Genomic DNA, 20031 nt, shown 5'->3' with positions numbered 1-20031 from the left:
CTTTTGCGCTCCCTTCAGATGTCCCGGTCGAAAAACTCTGTGTTGACACTTCTGTAGAACAGTATAAGCACCGACAGCAGAAACAAAAAAAGAGGAATAGCAACCAGGACTGAAATGAATATCGTTGCAAGAGATTTCGTGCGCATCATGTGATAAAAGTACACCATGAGCAGCAGTGCAAACTGTATCAGGTATCTGAGTAAATAGTGTAAAATTTTCAAAAGGTACAGAAAGAGGAGAACGAAAAAGTCACGACAGTAGGGAGGGCCCTGGCGGCTTCGGTTCCGTTGCTCCTTGTCAGTATGCTTCCCGTTGTGCTGTCCGCTGTGCTCCCGGCTATACTCTTCACCGTACTCACCACTATACCCGTGGTCATACAAGTCTGCACAGTCCCGGTCATCCATGCCATTCCCGCAATGGGCAGCTTCGGCATCACCCACATCAAAGTCGCCAACACGCATGGGCCTCGTGTAGGAGCGGTTCTTCAAATACTGAAACGAAGCCGTCTGACGCATATTGTCTTTACTGCTCTTCCCGGCAGGATTGCATTTCCAACTGTGGTAATGCGCATTCCGTTCGTTTTCATAGTGCTCCTTGGAACCATCGCTGTTGTATCCGCCTTCTTCTTCCGCATTGGGCGCAACTTGTCGGGATGATTTCATTTTTTTCAAATTCAGAATACTATTTAGTAATTCTTCCCCTTGTGTGTAGAGGTATTTGTGTCCTATGCTTTTTAAAAACTCGTCCCTTTCCCCCCCTCCACCTTCGTCACAAACATAACTTAGCAAATTCTTTATGTGTTTTTTTTCCCGACAGGGGTTACGCAAACTTTGCTTCCGTTCATATGGGGGGAGTTCCCCCGTACAACATTTCCCTCTGTACGACACATCGTTAGTGTCCCCACAGAAATCATTTGGGGGAAAATAACTCCGACCATCATAACGTTTTATACTGCCAACGGGCGCATGCCCAACAGAATCACTGATATTCTGGCAGTCCACATCCTGCATGTTAAACTTAGAGGCCGATAAGTCCTCTTCCACTCTATGACTTCTCCTACTTGGTGGTCTCCCCCGAGGGGATGGCAGAGTATCCCCCTTATACGATTTCTCAAGGTGCGTATTTTTCGTGGCATAGGAATGAAGAGGGAACATCTCGCAATCCCCGTCCAGGCAGGAACCCCTCAAAGCAGTAGACTTAAAATGAGAGGAGCAATTCGGGTTATCATTTTTGTTATTCTTTTTTGTTTGAATTTTACTCAGAACAGATGAAAACCTATCTCTGCTTTTTGCACATGCGTCGTTAACACCAGAGGGATAATGACATCCCGGTGAGCTGTTTAAATGGGCATCACTGTCACAGTAACCACTAATTCTCTTATTAGAATAGTTTACATAATCATACAAGGTGGAGCAATCATTGGAGTCATGCGAACGGGTGGTCGTACGTAGCTGTGTATTATTGAAATGGTGTGAAGGTATTTTTGTTTTGTCTATACTACAAGGATTTATCTTGTCACCTATATGTACATTTGTAGGGCTGTTTTTTCCCCCTTTTGTGACGCTTCTTCTAAAGGATTCATCTTCTAGAGTGTGGTGAGGGCTAAATGTTTTGATTGGAGTGCCCCTTAACGATTTGATTATTTTTCCCCCTTCACGATGATCCCAGCTGCTACCTTGTACGCGTTCTTCGTTGTGTCCTTTCCTTATGGGGGAAACTTCATAGTTACAGGACTCATCCGAACGGTGCTTCAGCATATCATCAAAGCAGGGGACACCCTTAAAAACTCTTTGCCCCTTATGGTTAGAATCCCTTCTCGAAAAACTGCTTCTCCTCACATCATATCCTTTTACGTAATTTTCTATATCGGCTACATCTGCATACTTTTGTTTATTCCTCTCTTTGTAAAATGGTGCACTGCTCTCGTCAAAGTTGTAGTCTCTGCTTTTGTAAAAATGGGTCGAATAACTCTTATCATTTCGTAGGGGATCTCTAATTAGCTTATCTTGCCTTCCCTCGTCCCTGTTACAGGACTTAATTCTCGACCTGGTATTTGTTTCATCTAATCTGAAGCCCTCTGTATCACTGCTACCTTCCTTGTTTTTTATTTTTTCATACTTGTCCGTTAAATTCAAAAAAGTCTTATACAAACTTCTTCCACCTTTTGAGTAATTATGGCACATTTTTTCCCCCTTCGATTCTTCATCAGAATATTCTCCTGTCAAATCAATTTCCTCTCCTTTTTTATTTCCTAAATGGGTTGATTTGCCTGACCCGTTCATATGATCCATGCCTCTTCTGCAACTATCCCCCATTACATTTCCACTTAACCGTTTTTTCTTACATTTGGAATAGTCTGCGGAGATGTCTCCGTGGTTGTCGTCGCTATTGAGAGAGGTACACCTATGAGAGTCTCGCCAGGAGGTAGTAACCCTCCCCCCGCGTGTAGCACCCTCCTCCCTATCGTACTCCCCCCTGTACGTGCATGGCAAAAACCCAGTGGCACAGGACAGGTCACTGATGATGCTGTCTCGTTTGCAGTAATCCGTGTGCTCACTTACTCGGTGGTAATATCCCCTGGAGGGGGAACCTCTCAAGTCGTGTCTCCTTCTACTTGAAGGGGACAGACCAGAATAATCATCCATCTTTTCCCCATCTGCCGCGGTAGTGGGTGCAGTAGTGGGTTCGCTTGTGGCTGCAGTAGTAGCGGCCATAGTAGCAGCGGACGCGCCTCTGTCGAAATACACACCTCTAGAGTCATCTTCCGAGGGAAACAGAACATTGCCATTATAACTTAGCGAGTCGTAATGCGTCTTCGTATCCTGGTGCGTGTGCCTTCTGTCCATGTATTTTTTTTTTCGAGCAGATTCATACGTGTCATTATTTTTATATTTAAATATGAGTTCCTCTATTTCTTTCTCTGAGCACTTTTTCTTGGGTGAATTATTATCATATCCTTTTGTAGGTTTCGAAAAGTATAAGATTTCTTTGCTTTCCCTTTTCTTATCATCCCTGCTCCTGTCGTGTAGTGCCATTTTATCGCTCCTGAGGTCCTTGATTCGTTTTTTATCGTCCACAAAATATTTTTCGTCCAACTTGCGTACAGTTGGTAGCTTCTCATCTGCGTGCTTGGGATGTACACCTTGGAGGTACTTCTTTTGGGAGGCCCTTGGTTCCACCGGATACCCGCGCCCTCCCCTGCAACGGAAGCTACGCCTGCTACAGAGGCTGCTGCTGCGGGTGCTACTTCTACCCATGCGTAACTTTTATTTTATTTTTTTCAGTTTTCTTGGAACATGCAAGAATGGTTATATGTGTAATACGATTCATTTTGCATCTGCATCTGCCTTCTACATGAGGGACAATGCTGGAGCATCGCATGATTTGACTCTTTCCTCTTTTTTAAAAGAGTCTGCCTTCATACGAACTTTTCTTTCGTTCCAAGAGAAGAGCAGACTGGCGAGGAGAGGCATCTTTTCAAAGGCTGCTCTTTTGCACCTGGGGTGGAGAGGTAACGCAGATATTCACCCATACACATGTGTGCAGTAGCGAGTGTGCTATGGTATGCAGGAAGTTGTGATAAAAGGCAGTTATGCACAAATTTGAAAATGTTTCGATTCTGCCGCATTAAGCAGTGAAATGAGAGAGGGAAGCGGCCAGTGGAAGAGAGTGCGGAAGGGAGATACAGCGTTCTTCACGCTTCGCGGATGCGCAAAGACTAGTGCAATGGCATGGCAGTCCTTATATCATACGCTCATTCGGCACCTCAATCGCAATATTATTTTGGCTCGCTCGCTAGCTTCCTTTCGCGCGAGAATGATCCTCATAGCTTGACACATTACCTCGCTTTTTATCTTGAGGCAACCTCATCGCCTCTGTAACATATGTCAGCTTTGTTTTTCCTTCCTCAATTGTGCTATTTTTTTTTTTTTTTTTTTTTTTTTTCATGACTTTTTTGGTTCCCTGTTTCGTTAAATGAAGTGATGCATTTGTAACCATTAGGTGTTGTCTTTGCAGTCCGGGGCATGTTTTTACGACTTTTTTTTTTTTTTTTTTTTTTTGCACCATTTGAAAAAAGCCGCTAAATCGAATTGGACTTGGAAGGGCAAAGTAAAAGGCGCACCGCGCAGTGTCACTACCATTAGGGGAGGACCGCCATCCAGGGATGCGGCCAATATATATTTTTTGCACCCTGATGTAAAAGTACCCGGCGCGAAAATGACAAAGGGAATGAACCTGCTAAGCGCATTGGACAAGGTTTACATGGCCAACATATGAACAAAAACATTTTTGTATTCATTTCAAGCCGCGTAAAAATGTGTAAATGTTAAAATATGTACACCCCACGTGGAACACTTAGCCGTTTTTATATATCATTACATTTTATCATGTACTTTGGGATAGCGGAAACAGGCCCAAACAGCGTGCCATATGTCACATTGCAAGTATAAAAAGGGAAAGAAAGAACATCCATTACGGGCAGCATATATCTCCCGATCTTTGACATGTGGACACGTACACGTTGTCGTATGCGAAACGAGGTGGCTACCTTTCTCAGGGAAGATGTGTGGGCTTCTTAACAATTGGGAAAAAATGTGGGCAGCTCTCATCCGTTGTACGAATGGACATGTGAACTAGTAGTACGGAAAAGAATTTTATTATATTATTTTTTTGTTTTGACCACTTTGTGTGAAAATACGACTCGCAGACAGAACACCACAGCGACGTCTCAACTTCTTTTGAGCTACCCCCCTCAAGTGTGTACTCTTTAAAAATGTGCAAACTTTTGCATCTGTCCAAATTGTCTCAAGGGCGCACTTTTTTAACAGGCTACAAATTAGCTCTTTCCTGCACTGTGCGCAAGTACTCTGCTATTTTGTAACAGAAACAAATGCGATTTTTTTTTTCTCTCTTTTTTTTTAATGTGCTAATCATTTAATGTGTTTATAAATTTGATAAAACGAAAAATGTTAAAACAGGCGGGGGGAGGAAAGCAGTAAAAACTGATGTCATTTAATCTAATTATAGGAAACGAATTAGGAATGCAAATTTATGGAAAAAAAAAAAAAAAAAAAAATTCAAATGAAACACAAGTTGGCATGACATATAGGATCGTACATCGCTTTGTAGGTCTCCTTATACAACATGGAACAAAACGGTACAAGGATATGAAGCATCGTATGCATGGCGTCGTAGCCACCTGCATGACGGAGGCATTAACTGGGCATGCCCTCACAACGCGAGTTAAAGGCCCCTTGCATCAAACACCAAAACAACGCAGCCCCGATGGACTACTGCAGATGGGATTACTCCGGATGGAATTACTCCCGGTGGAATTAATCTCATTCGAAAGAAGGCTGTCACAAAAGGCCGCTATCAAACGGAGAGGGCTCCACGCTGATGGTGGCACTAATCAAATCGCGAATAAATTCGTTCATGTACTCCACGGAATACGCAGACGTGGCAGTAACCCTAAACCTAGGTAGCTTCAATGGACAAGCAGGGTACGTAACAGCCGAAATCATCCATTTTTTCTGAAAAAGAACATTACAAATTTTTAGTAGTCTGTCTGGGTCATTTGGGAAAATTACTGGAATGACACTCGTCTCATCATCCCCTTCGATGACGTATTTATAACTTTCAGGATAATCCTTTGGCCATAGACCCATGCCTGTCCTCAATCCATTCCTTAAATACTTGCTGTTAAATTTAAGCTTTTCAATTCTCCAAGGTTGAGCATCTATTAATTCGAAGGCTTTTAATGCACCACCTGCACAGTAAGAAGGTAGTGGAGCTGAAAACACATTTCCAATACAATGGATGTCCATGAATTCTATGACCTCATCTGATGCGACAATGTATCCTCCCACAGAACCAATCGATTTACTAAAAGTTCCTACTATTAAATCGACGGAACCTGGCATGTTGAAATGTTCTTCTAAGCCTCTTCCTGTTTTTCCTAGTACACCCAACCCATGTGCTTCATCCACAAATAGCTTGGCATTATATTTAACGCATAATTTCTTAAAGGATGGTAAATGGGGGATATCCCCATCCATGGAATACACAGATTCTATACACACCCAACAGGTTCTATATTTACTTCTATGTTTTAGAAGCAGAATTTCTAGATTATTATAATCGTTATGTTTAAATGTGTATGCCTTGGCACCACTTATCTGAATTCCTATTTTTACACACGCATGGGTTCTGCTGTCATAAAGGACGAGGTCACTTGGCGTAGCAACAGCTGCGATCCCTGACATGCAAGCTAAGAATCCACAAACGGCTAAAATGGAATCATTTCTACCAAAAAATTGTCCTACTTTTTTTTCTAAGTCTCTTAAAATTTCATTATTCCCTCCGAGCAATCTCGGACCATGATTTCCTGTGGACCACTCCATAGCTGCTTGAATGGCAGAATTTTGTACCAGGGGTTCTCTTATAAAATCTAGATAAGAGTACGACGATATGGGTCTCACTTTGGCATTTTCACAAGTGATGTATTCGTTCTTTACTTCAGATACCTTCCACATAAAGGCCCATTTGTTCATACGAACCAGTGCCCTTTTTGCATCTAAATAGCTTTTCATTTCATTTTCGCCCTTCTCAATTGGTAGGTTATATTTATCCTTTAGAATCAAATAATAAAAATGTCTTTTGGATTCCGATTTGTTTTTTAAGACAAGCAGATTTTTGTAGAGAACTAATTTGTTGATTCCATTTTTGTAGAACCCTTTTAGTAGATGTAGGAAGGTGCCCTGCAAGACGGAACACTTTACCTTAATGAATAAATTACAAACAAAGGTGATAAATGCATACGTCTTGCTATTTTTCTTCTTCAATAATTTCTTCTCTGTATTGGTGTTTAATGAAAAAATCGATTGCTGAATCGGTAGGAACTCTCCTAATACCCATGATAACCTTGGCGAGCCCGCCGAGGCGTCTTCATTAAATATTGCTAACACTACTGCTAGCAGCACAATAACTACTATGAGGTAGTTAACGATGTCAAAATTTTTCAGTACATCTAAGCCCACGGAGTAGTTGAAATCTACGAGTCTGTGCAGGTGCATTTTTTCCTTCTTCTTTTTTATCCCCTTTTCTTGCTTCTTTTCTTTTTTCTTTTTTTTCGGGGGGGTGGAACCCCTCCGTGAGTTGTCTTCTTACTCGAGTTGGTGCCGAGGCGGAAAAGGAGTCACACGGTGTGGGGCACGTTTGGCTTTAACACGTCTGTTCTGTTCTTCCCTTGCCTTCACGTGGAGCTCAAAATTAAAAGAGAGCGCTGGTGTACTTGGGCACCAAAACTTTAAACTTAAAATACGCGCAAAAATGAGCATACCAACTGTGACATAATTGTATGAAATCGAAAACGGGGGCAAAAAAAAAAATTGCTTGGCCTTAGTGGTGAACTAGGATTCGGCTCAAATGCACATTCTATGGGTGAGAAGCCAAGTAGGTGTATTTATATGTATGCGGTTTTGTACGCAACTTTATTCGTAATTTTTGTGCGTGATTATCTGCACCATTATGGAGAATCCACGGACAGATGAAATGGCAAGAGATGGGGGCTCACCCCCAGGGTGTTATGAATACAAAACAAAAAAAAAAAAAAAAAAAATTACACACGCAGGCAGCGAGGATGGAGAAACGCAAATAAGATGCATATACATACACACATTCAAACATGCCTGGTTGCGCCACATATGGGCTCAGGGGGATTCAAACGGATGAATAAAAAAAGATGTACTCCCTTAGACTTAATCAAGCGCAGTACGCTACCCGTGTGTCTTCACCACGTTAGACTTTTTTTTTTTCAGCGTTTTTTTGTGGAAACAAAATGTTACATTGCAAATTTGACGCAGATTCAAACAAAGCAACGCGTAGAGAGCGAACGCTGCTGCTTCTGCTTTTTATGTCTTTTTCTATTATGTTCGAAAAATGTCGGGGAGTGCAAACTTTTGTGTGCTTCTGTAGTTCACATTCAACCAGTTGTTGTTTGGGTTGTCTTTTTTTTTTTTCAGTTTTTTGTTTCCCCCCCTTTCTCTCGCTTCTTCGTTTTCCTTTTGCACCCGCCCCGCTTCAGCGATGTGCGCGGTTTTACCACGAACTAATGAGGTGGGTGGTATGGCATGTAAGACACGCCCATGAGTTGTCTGCAAATTTTACGGTGGCTAAAAATGAGGGGAAGGGTAGCGCTAGGATTGTAACTGCTCGCTTCATCTAATGTCGCCCATATATTTTCAGCGAACTGGGAAAAAATATATACTTGTCACAAATATACAAGTCATCATTTGCTTTATGCTATGTACATATTTGGGGGAGAGGGAGTTAACCGTTGCCCTACTCAGGCCCTATGCTTCCATTATTGCGAGAGTGCGGTTGAACTTTTTTTTTTACGCGCACCGGGGTAAAAAGCAAAAGGGGTGAGTAGCACAAAAGAAAAAAAAAAAAAAGGAATCAACAAATAAAACACATATGTATAATTAAATACATATATGTAGGCATGCGCAATATACGTACAAATTTACACACGAATGGCCGAACATGCGGGTATTCGTTCAGATACGCCGCATGTGCGTCACTTGTGCGGCGCATATGCATGTATTTACAATTGTCCTTCATACTCAGTTAAAACGTGAATTGCATGTATTTTCCAAGTTTTCAAACAAGACAAAAAAAATGGAAAAAAAAAAGCCTAAAAAAAAAGGATAAAAAAAAAAAAGGCTAACAAAAAAAGGATAAAAAAAAAGGCTAAAAAAAAAAAAGCATAAATAAACCAAGGTCGACGTACACGCGCAATGCCAACTTAGATAGTTATGTGTACCTGCGCATTCAACTGCGTCACATTACTCGTGCACGTACTTGTACAAAAGAACTTTGTAAACTCGTTAAAGTGGTGAATTCGTGTGCTAATGTAAAGGACGATAAGCGGCTGGAACAAAAAAAAAAAAAAAAAAGAAATCAGGAGTAAATGTAAAATTGGGAAAATATGAAAGTGAAAAATTCAAGGGAAAAAAAACCAAGTGAAAAAATTACCAAAAATACAGCACATAATTTTGAATGTATCAAAACGTCCTGTAAAAAAATTCCCCGCTCTCAACACAAAAAAAAAAAAAAAAAGTAAAATATACAGGAGTTCATTCTATAGACGGAAACAGTGTCACCTAGGGAAAAAAGAAAAAATAAACAAGACCAATTTAATTCATCTTTAAAGCGAAAAGAATTAACTGGGAGAAACTTTTAATATGTGGAGGGAGGGGAAAATAACTGCATAAATCTGATTCGCGCAAGAACTGGGCCCACCCAGAAGAGTGTACATACATATCTGTACATGTGTGTTTGCTCAGGCGTCTGGGCGAACCACGCCGTTACGCCCACGTGTGCGCGTGCAAAAGTACACATACGTAAACATACCTGAACATACGCACTGATATAGGCCCATATGAATTCCCCTTAAATACACACCTACATTCAGGCACGCTGTTTACCCATTTATGCGCGCCTAACTTAGCCAACTGGAAAATTCACATAGCATTTACCACTGCATGGAAAAAAAAAGAAATGCATGCTCATTCGTCATTTACGTGTCAGATTGTTGCATGCATAGGGACATTAAATGTGCCATTAGAAAAAAAAAAAAACAAAATGATCTTCGAACAGTTGTACATGCCTCTTTCTTTATAATAGCAACATGATTAACATATTTGAAGAAAAAAAGGTAAACGCAATTTTAAGTCAAATTTTTGCTGCAACCAACCAGATTGACATGTACTGTATGTGAGTCCTCTTAACTTATGTAATGGACTCGTGCGTAGTCAGAGAAATGATTAACCGGGGCGACCCCTCACAGATGTAGAGGTACACCATTTAAGCAAAAAATGTTATGTGGTACAAGCATGGCGAAATTTGCCTTGCCACCAGTTTTACAACTACGTACAGGCGTCCTACCCCCCAAACGTGGTGATTCGTGTTTATGCGCACCACATGGTGGATTACAAAGATGTGTCCATGGCCTAATTTCAAAATTGAAAATGGCAGGTTGGGCTAACATACGGATGTACGTACGTTACGGGTATGTTTATTCTCCCCCTACTTTGCCCTTTACACGTTTACGCCCCTTTTCTATGGTGTGCTATTCGGTGTGGAGGGATTAAAACGGGCATATAACCATACCTCTAGGTATAAATATGGTGTTACTTTTGAAGCATCATTTTGTGGAAATACACTGGGTCACTTGCTACGAGGAGACATGTTCACAAAAATGCGTGTCGCCAACGGTCCGTTCTATTTCGATCCGTCTGGTATATATTTTTGCAACTATCTTCGCCATGCGCATGTAAATAAAAACGGGCCTTTCCCGCTCGCTTTTTTTTTATTCATATTTTCTCTTTTACCCATTTTTATTGGTAAGAATAGGGATAATAATGTTTACAACCAAGTCGTATACCGCGAAGGGTATGCAACTCCCCATAGGGGCACAATTTTAACGCAACATAATCCTTCGCCCCAGATGGATTGAAAAATTCACAGGAAAAAAAAAAATAAATAATAAATAAATTTCGCCTCGTTGCCGCTTTGTAAATTTGAAACAGAATAATAAATCACCTGCGCTGATATTTCTATATTTAATTCTTTTCTGCCGCGTGTTCATTTTTGCCTGCTAAAATTCGGAGGCGGTTTCCTTCACGCGAAGGCTCTGCACGAATTATATATAAGCACCTATGGATGCGCTCGTGCTTCAGACTCAGCAACATCGCCACGTCATTAGGCACCTCATTTTTCAGTTTGGGAAATTCCAGGAACGGATAAATTTTTTTTTTTTTTTTAAAAAAGGGAAAGGCGCATAAAAAAAAAAGTTTATGTTTTTTCCTCAATTTATTTCTTGTTAAAAACATTTTAAAGTGGCCGTTTTTTTAAAGAAATGCTTTTCCGTTTTGGAAACACAAAAAAAAAACATAGTATTTTTATGAGGACGCTGCGATGAGAACATTTTCATGTTGTTCCCTTGAACACGCGAGGGGAGAGCCAACCGAATCAGACGAAACAGCGGACCTGACGCAAAAACAGAACCAACCGAGTCAGGCGCGCCCCTGCCGATGCCATGCGAGCAGGCGGCTACGCCCTTCTGCGGAATTTCCAAAACGCCCTCTCGAGCAGGAGCGCAACGAACATGAAGCCCAAGCGCTGGTACCACCAAGGGGTGGTGAACAAACCCGTGAGCATACTGAAAAATGTGAGTGACGCGATAGGGAAAAAGAAAAGCACCACCCAAGGTGGAAACAGCAGCAGGCAGATCAGCACGTCCAAGGCAAAAAACGGAAACAAAATGAATATGATACTGTATAAGAAACACGGACAACACCTGCTGAAGAACCCTGGTATATTAGATAAAATTTTAATGGCCGCGAAAATAAAGAGTTCCGATGTGGTGCTTGAAATAGGATGCGGTACAGGAAACTTAACAGTGAAATTATTACCAATAGCAAAAAAAGTGATCACGATAGATATTGACGCCAGAATGGTAAGTGAAGTGAAAAAGAGGTGTCTTTATGAAGGCTATAATAATTTAGAAGTGTATGAAGGGGATGCCATTAAGACTGTTTTCCCCCGATTTGATATATGCACAGCTAACATTCCGTATAAAATATCGAGTCCACTCATTTTCAAATTAATTGCACACAGGCCATTATTCAAATGTGCAGTGTTAATGTTTCAAAAAGAATTTGCAGAAAGAATGCTGGCCAATGTAGGAGATAGTAACTACAGCAGGTTAACAGTAAATGTTAAGCTATTTTGTAAGGTGATTAAAATATGCAATGTGGATCGAAGTAGTTTTAATCCTCCCCCCAAAGTTGATAGTGTCATTGTGAAACTGATCCCAAAGGAAAATAATTTTTTTATCAATTTTGATGAGTGGGATAATTTACTAAGAATTTGTTTTAGCAGAAAAAGAAAAACGCTTCATGCCATTTTTAAGAGAAACGCAGTTTTAAATATGCTTGAACATAATTACAAAAATTTCTGTACCTTTAACAAAATTGTACCCGTTAATTTCCCTTTTAAAAAATACTGCCTTGATACTCTAAATGAACTGGACATGGCTGAATGCAGAAGTGTCAGTTTGGATGAAAACGATTTTTTAAAACTGCTCCTCAAGTTTAACGAAAAGGGAATTCACTTTTTTAATATTTCCAATGTGGGCAGTTCACGGGCGGCCAATATTCTTCTCAACGAGGACGATGGCACGGACAGCGGCGATAGCGACGGTTACGACGACAATGTGGACAAAATGGACCAGCACGTGTAAAAACGTTTACAAGAAAAAAAAAACTAAAATTGCCATACGCCCATCCGGCGAGGTGACAGCTGCCCCCATGGGGCACTCCTCATTTTTATTTGTTTGCTTAAAAAATTTTTTCTTTTTTTTTCCCCCTTTTTTTGAGTTAATTTTAACAAAAAAAAAAAACGCAAAAATGTACAAAAAAAAAAAGACAAAATGAAATGATAAAAAAAAAAAAGTGAGACCACGTAAGAATGTGGATCATATGGTGTGTATGTGTATGGGGGGAATAGTAAAGCATGTCATCGCTTGCGAAATGAAACGCGCTGCACAACTATGACAATGCTATCGTATTGAAAAAAAAAACAAAAACAAACGCGGCAAGCTTTTGCAAAAGTGCGTTGCCTGCCTTGGAATCCTTAACCGGGTTCCCACACAGCCGTGGAAGGATCCCCTACCACGTGTCCAACATCTTACTCTTACAACATGAGAACTCATCATGGACCTTTTTACAATTCAAAGAACAGTAGTACCTGATGAACGACACTGGCTTGTGTTCATAGCACTTCAAACATTTGTATTTTCCTTCGAACCCGCAAACGATGCAGAATTTTCTTCGCGCGAGGGAACTTCGGCCTCCGTTGACCTTGGTCCAGCAGTAGGTCTTCGTTCTTGGGAAAAAATGGAAAGTGAAATGGGGTGATTATAGTGGTGAATGAATCAAACAGGGGGGGGAAAGAATAGTGCGATAAGGTTGCAGGGTGGCCATCCTACATGGGTAGGACAGCGTTCTGCCATTTGGGTGGTCACCTCGCGGGACTTATTCGAACTGACTACTTCTCCATATGTATATATATAAATATATATATACGTGAACGTGTACGAGCAAGCGCAGCTGGAGTGGTCGTCCTATCCAATGAGCCACCCAGAGTCATCCCCCGGGGGATTAACTAAACACACAAACATACGCACATGCGTATTATGAAATGTATAGCTATATCAGATGGGCACTGCGCTCGTTTCTTACTTGGACGCGTCCTCCTCGTCCTGGGCCAGGATCAAGTTTATGTCCACTTTTTCCCTCTGTTTGAATTTACACGAAATCGCGACATTTCCGTTCAAATTGACGTTCGTGTTGGTAATCTCAATGTCATCATCGTCCTCGCTGTCGGAGCCCTTTTTCCTTTTCCTCCTTTTTGCGTTTTTCCCAATGTTCGTATTTTTCACTTTCTTCCCCCTGTTCTGGGCGGCCGCGTCGTTTACATTTTTATCGAGGCGCCTCCTACCCATTGGGAAATACAAAAAAAAAATATATAAATAAATGAAATTTAACTTCCCCTTTTGGTTACGCGTTTAAGAGGTATATATAAGGTGAAGAAAAATAATTTAACTGGTTCAAAGCTCCGCGGTAAAAATTATGGGAAGAAAAAAAAAAATGGAAAAAAATGACGCACTATAAAAAGGTTAAGGAGTAATAGTAGGAAGAAATCATACGATGACGAAAGGTACATATTCACTTTCTGCAGGCATAAAAAAGAGACCGAAATTTCCATTGGAGCGAGGAAGAAGGGGAAAAATAATTTTAAAACGCACGGACTAACTAAAGAGTACCCCTATGAGAGCATGCACGCGTGGGAGTGCACATTCTCGTATGCGCGTTGTATACACAGGGACGCGGTAAAATTATGCACATGAAAAGAGGGGGGCGGTGCGAAAGCGCGGGTTTATTTATCTCTGCGTCTCTGTCCCCCGCGATAGTTTAATATCCTCTAGTGGCATTCCAAAACGAACGTAGTGTCCTCATTCTCAATTCGCGTTTGTCGATACATCACTTAGTTAACCAAATTGAAGACGGAACAAAATTATGTCTCCCCCTAGTGTGTTGTATAACCCCGCACATAAAAACAAATATAAACAGAACGCACATAAGGCGAACAACACATGCGCATGCACATGCATAGACAGTGTGGCTATGCATTCACGCATGTGTAACTCCCCGCACAGACGTTATGTCCCACTTATGCGCATTAGGAAGGAAACCAAAGAGGGGGAAAATGTGTTCATCTAAAAGTAGAAAAAGAACTCTTTAAAATAGTGCACTTATACCTAACCATTTCGTTGTTTATTTCGTCCAATTTTTTTATTAAGAAAAAAAAAAAAAAAAGATTTATGATAACCTAGGCCACTAGTGCCAAGTAGTGGTACTCGTGGAGGCTCATGAAGTTCTCCCTCCCGCTCTACATACCACGATGCGCACATTTTCCTTCATTGGGGGAATGCCTCGTAAAGTTTAAACGGACATACATGCTAAGAGAGTTAGGATGTTCTGGTCCGTGTGTAGGTTGGTTGATTCGGGGACGTGTGGGGGGGGGAGCAGGATACCCCGTTGAATTTTTAATCAAGCTAAAAAAGCAACTGTACTCTGTTAGAGAGTGAGTGAGTGAGTGAATGGACGGGGAAAATTACGTGACCTTAAGCGAGGGGCGTTCATGTAGAAACACGTGGATTGCCATATAGAGTGATAAAAAAACATCTCTACATGTCCGTTAAACGGTTGGAAGAAAAAAAAAAAAAAAGATGATACAGACACAAAGGTTCGAAATATACACATGTACGTACAAAATGGTAAGGCAAATTTGCGCATTCCAAAATATAAACAATTTTGTATGGCATTAAAATGAGAATTTTTTTTTTTTTTTTTTTTTTTTTGGGGTCCGTATGTCTTTCATTTGGATATGTTCCTTGGCAGCTCCATGTGCCCGCCGATTACGCCGCCCCGGAGGAACGCTGCAGGTAAAAAAAAAAAAGATGAGAAATTCATCTTCGTCCGATTAGCAAAGGGAAGGATAAAAGAGAACAAAGAAAGAAAAAAGAAAGAACAGTAAGAAAAAAAAAATCGCATAAGGACGAGAAAACGAAAATCGAATCGTAAAAACGGAGAAAGACAAAAGACATCTGGACGAAGCACAGAACTCTCCGCAGCCTACAAAATGGATTTCCTAAGAATAGGGACCTACTGCTTCCTCATTTCTTACCTGATCTTCTGCCACATTGTATGGAATGGGTGCTATAATATCTACTCCAGCACGGAAGACGAAGTGTATAATATGCTGTATTACCGAAAGAGGGAGAAAAGGCCAATCAAATTAGAAATAAGAAATAAACTCAAAGTAGACAATGTGAACAAGGTTTATGTGAAGAAGGCTCCCTGCCCCGTCTTGCCCAGGCCAATCAGTACGCACTGCTAGCAGCTGCTCGAATTCGTCGCTGCGCTTAGTTTTGTGCGTATACATGCATATTGGCATCCGAGCAGAAGCCCTGCCGTTGAACTTCCAATGGAAGCCCTTTTTTTTTTTTTTTTGAAGCAACTCATACGCATACATATCGTCTACCCCCCCTTCGCAGAGTCGTTATTCCATCTCAACTGGTTTAGGAAATCCTCCGACTTAGTACCCATAAGCATGCACCTATATTCTATGTTTGATGAGAAGAATAATGTTCTAGGCTTTATTTTGCTTTCCTCCGCGATTTTTACCATACTGGAGTGGATGTACATAGTGTACGTATGAGTGGGTGGTACCCATCAGGGGAATCATCTAGGAGGTTCTCCTGTCCCTAGTAGCCAATCGCAATGGCATTATAACCATTCCACCGCTCATTCGTACCACCCCACCCCATTCACAACACAGTTACCTCGCCAGCATGCTCTTGTGGGACGGAATTATCAAACCGATTTTCAAACTTCTATACCTAGCAATCTCGGTTTACCTAATTTTACGATTCACAGTTTTATTCCTTCCATACACAAAGTCTTACATGTCCCAAGAAAACTACAAGCACATATCGAGCTGTGTCTTTAATTTGTATAACATTATTATGAAGGTAAAAATGAGCAACTATATATGGGCGGTAGAAATTGTACCCTTTTTTTTTTAACTTCCTCCACAGCTGCAATGTATACAATGACGAGTGGGTATATACATATTGCACGCTACTATGGCGCCGGGGAGAACCCTTTCCCGGTGTGGAAACATTCCACCCCTTATCATCCCCTTTTTTTTTTTTTTAGATATCCCAGGAGGTGAGCTCATTCATCAACAGAGTGATGCACGAAAATGGGACCATAAACAAGGAGCTTTAAAAATGAGCGCGAGGAAAGACATGCATGTCTCCTCGGTTCTGTGTTTAAAAAAAAGCAAAATTGTTTTCTTCAAATGGAAAAAAAGAAAAAAAAATGTAGCACAAACATGTGGCAGAAATGTGTGGCCGTAAAATGGGGTAGCAAGATATATGAGCACAACGTATACCTCAGGCTCTCTGCGCATTTCTAAAATCGTTTGACACTTCAGTTTGACGATGCACACTTTTATCTCATTTACTATTTGGACAATTTTTTTCTTTTTCTTTTTTTTTTTTTTTTGTAATTTGCAACTTTTTGTTTCGCATTTGAAACTATTTTTAAAATTATTTTTGATTCCTTTTTAAATTTGCTTTTTAATTTTTCTCTACACTTTCGAGGACATGGGAAGGGTCGCTACCTTTTGCGCCATGTCCGTATGCTGCCACGGTGGTATTTGAATATTTTCCCATTTTTGCAACTTAGAGCCTTTACGAGTTGCAGTGCCCCCCCGTTCTTGTCTCCACGTTCCTGCGATGCGCTACTTCAGCAAGTGACGTGGGGGGTGTCCATTTGATTTCTTCACAATTGGCCTGTAAAAGGAAATTCTCCAAATGCTTGCTACTTTACACTTCACTTTGTATATGCTCCACTCCGTGTGGTTCGAACTAAGCAACGTACTCTTCGAACCCTCGGAACTTAAAAAAGGTCTAAAAACGGCGGGGTTCAAACTACGGGGTCATTTTAGGAAAAGAACCCCCTACACACATGTCACACACACTTCTCGGCGTAGAAAAACTTCGCCAAAAACGCAAGACGGGATTCAACGATGCTGTTTAACAAAAAAAAAAAAAAGGGAAGAAAAAAAAAAAAAAAAAGCAAGTCTATGACACCCCTGTAAAAATCACCGTAGCCGCTCCACTCGCTACTCCGCTGGGGTACTCTGTGCGGCCTTTGCGCCCATCGCCTGCAATTGCTTGTAAAAGCCAAACGAACTCTTGGCCAGAAAAAACACCACCTTGTTGATTATGGAAAGCACCTCCATATTGCCATTAAAAAAGAGGGTCGACACAATGACGGCGACGGCCAAGAAGAGCGGCAAAATAATATTCAGGCGGAAAAAGAAACGAATAAAAAACAAAAGTTCGTTCCATCCTAGGACTAACAACATAACCCAGAAAAAAAGAGGCACATTTTTTAAACTCATTTTAGCACCCGTCTCTTGGATATACTGGGCATCCCTACAAATTTCTTGAATCTTCCTCTTTGCCTTATTCTTTCCCTTTTCGATAATTTCATCTTTTATAAAATTATTTGGTAAATAATCATCAATGAGCTCTACTTTAATATTTTTCTGTAGAATGTCAATAATTAGAAAAGCATAATTTTTGGATTCTCTGAAGATCTTTTTCAGTTCCGCCATGGAGATCTCACGCCACTGTCTTGGTTGTTCAGCATCATCGTAGTTGAAAACAGATTCAAATCTTTGAATTATGATTGAAGATAAATTGTCTGAAATTTCGTCTAGCTTACTTTTAAGCACGTCCATTATTTCGTCCAAATAGTAGCTGTTCAATTCTGACATCACTTTTTTGTTCTTTATCTGTTTATCGATTTCTTCGCTTACAGTGCTGATGTACTTGCCTTTGTTTTTAATTAAATCTATTTTTTTATGGTTCAGAAGACTTTCCTCTGCATAATGATTGTCGCTAAGTGATTTGTTTGCCTCCTTTGAGCTGTCCATGTGGAATATATTATCATCCTCGTCATTGTCAATCATGCCATTTGCCATAATGCCACAGATGCTACTACCTGGGCCACTTCCCCCTTTCAAATTTATGAAGCATTTTGTTAGATTGTTACTTATATTTTCCTGCATGGCCTTAACAATTTTGAGTGTGTGGCTCCAGTACTCTTCTGGGTTCTTCGTCGTGATGAGTAGGTTGTCCATATTTTTAAATCTACTTTTGATGGTGGCCCTGGTGCGGTCCAGAAGGACGGTGAACTGTGTATTTCGAATTCTGTTCAGGTCTTTGCAAATCGCTGTAGAGAGGATACTCAAGGAGGGTTTATAATTAAATTCGTGAATTTTATTTCTCTTCTTAATTTCAATGTTACATTTTTCATAATCCTCAAAGAAATTACACAAAGTGCTATACTCGAGTTTATCCGCATTGACAAGAAAACTGGACCACAAACGAATACATTTGTCTTGATTATTATTTTTATCCTTCTTATCGTCCTTGGGAGAACTGCTGCCTTTGCCACTTTTGTGTACTTGTAGATTGGACTCTTTGCTGAAGAGGAAGGCGTTCTTATCGGACGTGCACAGACTATACATGGTGTTGAGCTCGTTTGCAAATTTGGCCGACAGTACCCTCTGTGTAAAATTTAAATTATTATCCACAATAGTTTGTAGTTGTATGAACAGACTCTCTAGTAACTCCTCCGATGTCTTCAGGCATATACTTTCTATATACCTAGAGGCATCCACAAAGTATTCATCGAGGCTTTTTTCCACTATGTCCTTTTCAGCCCATGATTTAAATTCATCAACCGTGGTCTTACTATGCTGCGAGGAAGAGGCAGCTAATTTCTCCTTTATCATTTTGGAAGTGTTCAAAATCACGTTATTTTTAATTTCCTGACACCGAAAGGTAGATAGCATTTCCTTCTGTGATGGAATGTCCAGTTGGGATTGCTTCACTATGGTGTTCCAAATGCTATGACAATAATACGCGAAACCATCTGAAGGAATATTCCTCGAATATTGTACAGGTCTTAAATGATTGATCCATTTCATTCTTAAATTTTGTACATCTTTTAAAAATTCTTCCTTTTTAATAATTCCGTGAGATAATCCTACCACTTCAACAATAAAATAATTATTTATATTTGCCTTTTCTGCACCTGCTGGTTTTTTCATTTCACTCCATATTTTGTTTAAGTATTCTTCTACGATTTTATTCTTCACAATGTCTATGGATGCGAATTCTTCGAACCAGTCTCTCACTGTGAATAGCAAAATCGTCTTGGGACAATTTTTATCCTGTTGAAATAATTCCAGATTCACTTCCATAACTGTTTTTAATAACCCATAGTTGGAGGCTGTGAAATTCCCTAACGAGTGGTACCACAGATTTACAATTACGCAGTCCGCTAGTGCCAAAGAGAACAGAGCTGATCTGTGCTCAAAGGTTAGGCGGTTGTCTCCCCTTTCTTTAGAGTCGTTTCCCTCAACGTCTAAGATAAGCGTGGGGTTCACTGGACTGGTGCTACTGCCCTTCTTGGAAGGGGAAACCGAACTATCCTCAAATGTATCGAAGCTTAACCATAACCCTTGGGTTGTCTGACTGTGACCCAGTTTTGTGTTCATCACATCGAATGAAGTTTTAAATAAATTATTAAGGAGAGTACTTTTCCCACTACTTTGGCTCCCCAAAATTGCTATCACGTTATAGTTGAACCCTAGATTAGCTAGCTTATTACTAATCATCCATTCCTTCAGATCCTCCATCATGTTCCCATCGTAGTCGATGATTTGCGTTTTCCTGTCCATCTGCATTTTTGCTTTTGTTTTGTCTTACACGGTTTTTTTGCTACTTTCCTTTTTTTTTTTTTTTTTTTTTTT

The 20031-nt window shown here is 40.5% G+C and overlaps 6 protein-coding genes across 6 annotated transcripts; 2 read left to right on the top strand and 4 right to left on the bottom strand.

Moving 5' to 3' along the window:
• Positions 1 to 14: 14 nt before the first annotated feature.
• Positions 15 to 3257, bottom strand: AK88_00554 (uncharacterized protein; the record flags this gene model as incomplete). Its single annotated transcript, XM_012478202.1, has 1 exon — positions 15 to 3257. The coding sequence occupies one exon, from the start codon at positions 3255 to 3257 to the stop codon at positions 15 to 17; it is 3243 nt and encodes a 1080-aa protein (XP_012333625.1).
• Positions 3258 to 5360: 2103 nt separating this feature from the next.
• AK88_00553 (uncharacterized protein) lies at positions 5361 to 7076 on the bottom strand (the record flags this gene model as incomplete). Its single annotated transcript, XM_012478201.1, has 1 exon — positions 5361 to 7076. The coding sequence occupies one exon, from the start codon at positions 7074 to 7076 to the stop codon at positions 5361 to 5363; it is 1716 nt and encodes a 571-aa protein (XP_012333624.1).
• A 4097-nt stretch (positions 7077 to 11173) lies between these two features.
• AK88_00552 (dimethyladenosine transferase) lies at positions 11174 to 12310 on the top strand (the record flags this gene model as incomplete). Its single annotated transcript, XM_012478200.1, has 1 exon — positions 11174 to 12310. The coding sequence occupies one exon, from the start codon at positions 11174 to 11176 to the stop codon at positions 12308 to 12310; it is 1137 nt and encodes a 378-aa protein (XP_012333623.1).
• Positions 12311 to 12737: 427 nt separating this feature from the next.
• Positions 12738 to 13573, bottom strand: AK88_00551 (uncharacterized protein; the record flags this gene model as incomplete). The annotated part of the gene is made up of 2 exons (XM_012478199.1): positions 12738 to 12954; positions 13311 to 13573. 2 exons carry the CDS (start codon positions 13571 to 13573, stop codon positions 12738 to 12740), a joined length of 480 nt encoding a protein of 159 aa, XP_012333622.1.
• A 1700-nt stretch (positions 13574 to 15273) lies between these two features.
• Positions 15274 to 16424, top strand: AK88_00550 (uncharacterized protein; the record flags this gene model as incomplete). The annotated part of the gene is made up of 4 exons (XM_012478198.1): positions 15274 to 15517; positions 15689 to 15842; positions 15973 to 16165; positions 16353 to 16424. 4 exons carry the CDS (start codon positions 15274 to 15276, stop codon positions 16422 to 16424), a joined length of 663 nt encoding a protein of 220 aa, XP_012333621.1.
• Positions 16425 to 17325: 901 nt separating this feature from the next.
• On the bottom strand, positions 17326 to 19965 carry AK88_00549 (uncharacterized protein; the record flags this gene model as incomplete). The annotated part of the gene is made up of 1 exon (XM_012478197.1): positions 17326 to 19965. One exon carries the CDS (start codon positions 19963 to 19965, stop codon positions 17326 to 17328), a length of 2640 nt encoding a protein of 879 aa, XP_012333620.1.
• Between the last annotated feature and the right edge of the window lie 66 nt (positions 19966 to 20031).

This window comes from Plasmodium fragile (assembly GCF_000956335.1).
Source record: "Plasmodium fragile strain nilgiri unplaced genomic scaffold supercont1.4, whole genome shotgun sequence".
Taxonomy (NCBI): domain Eukaryota; phylum Apicomplexa; class Aconoidasida; order Haemosporida; family Plasmodiidae; genus Plasmodium; species Plasmodium fragile.
Note: the sequence above shows the minus strand (reverse complement) of the source record. Positions and strands in the feature narration are given on the sequence as shown.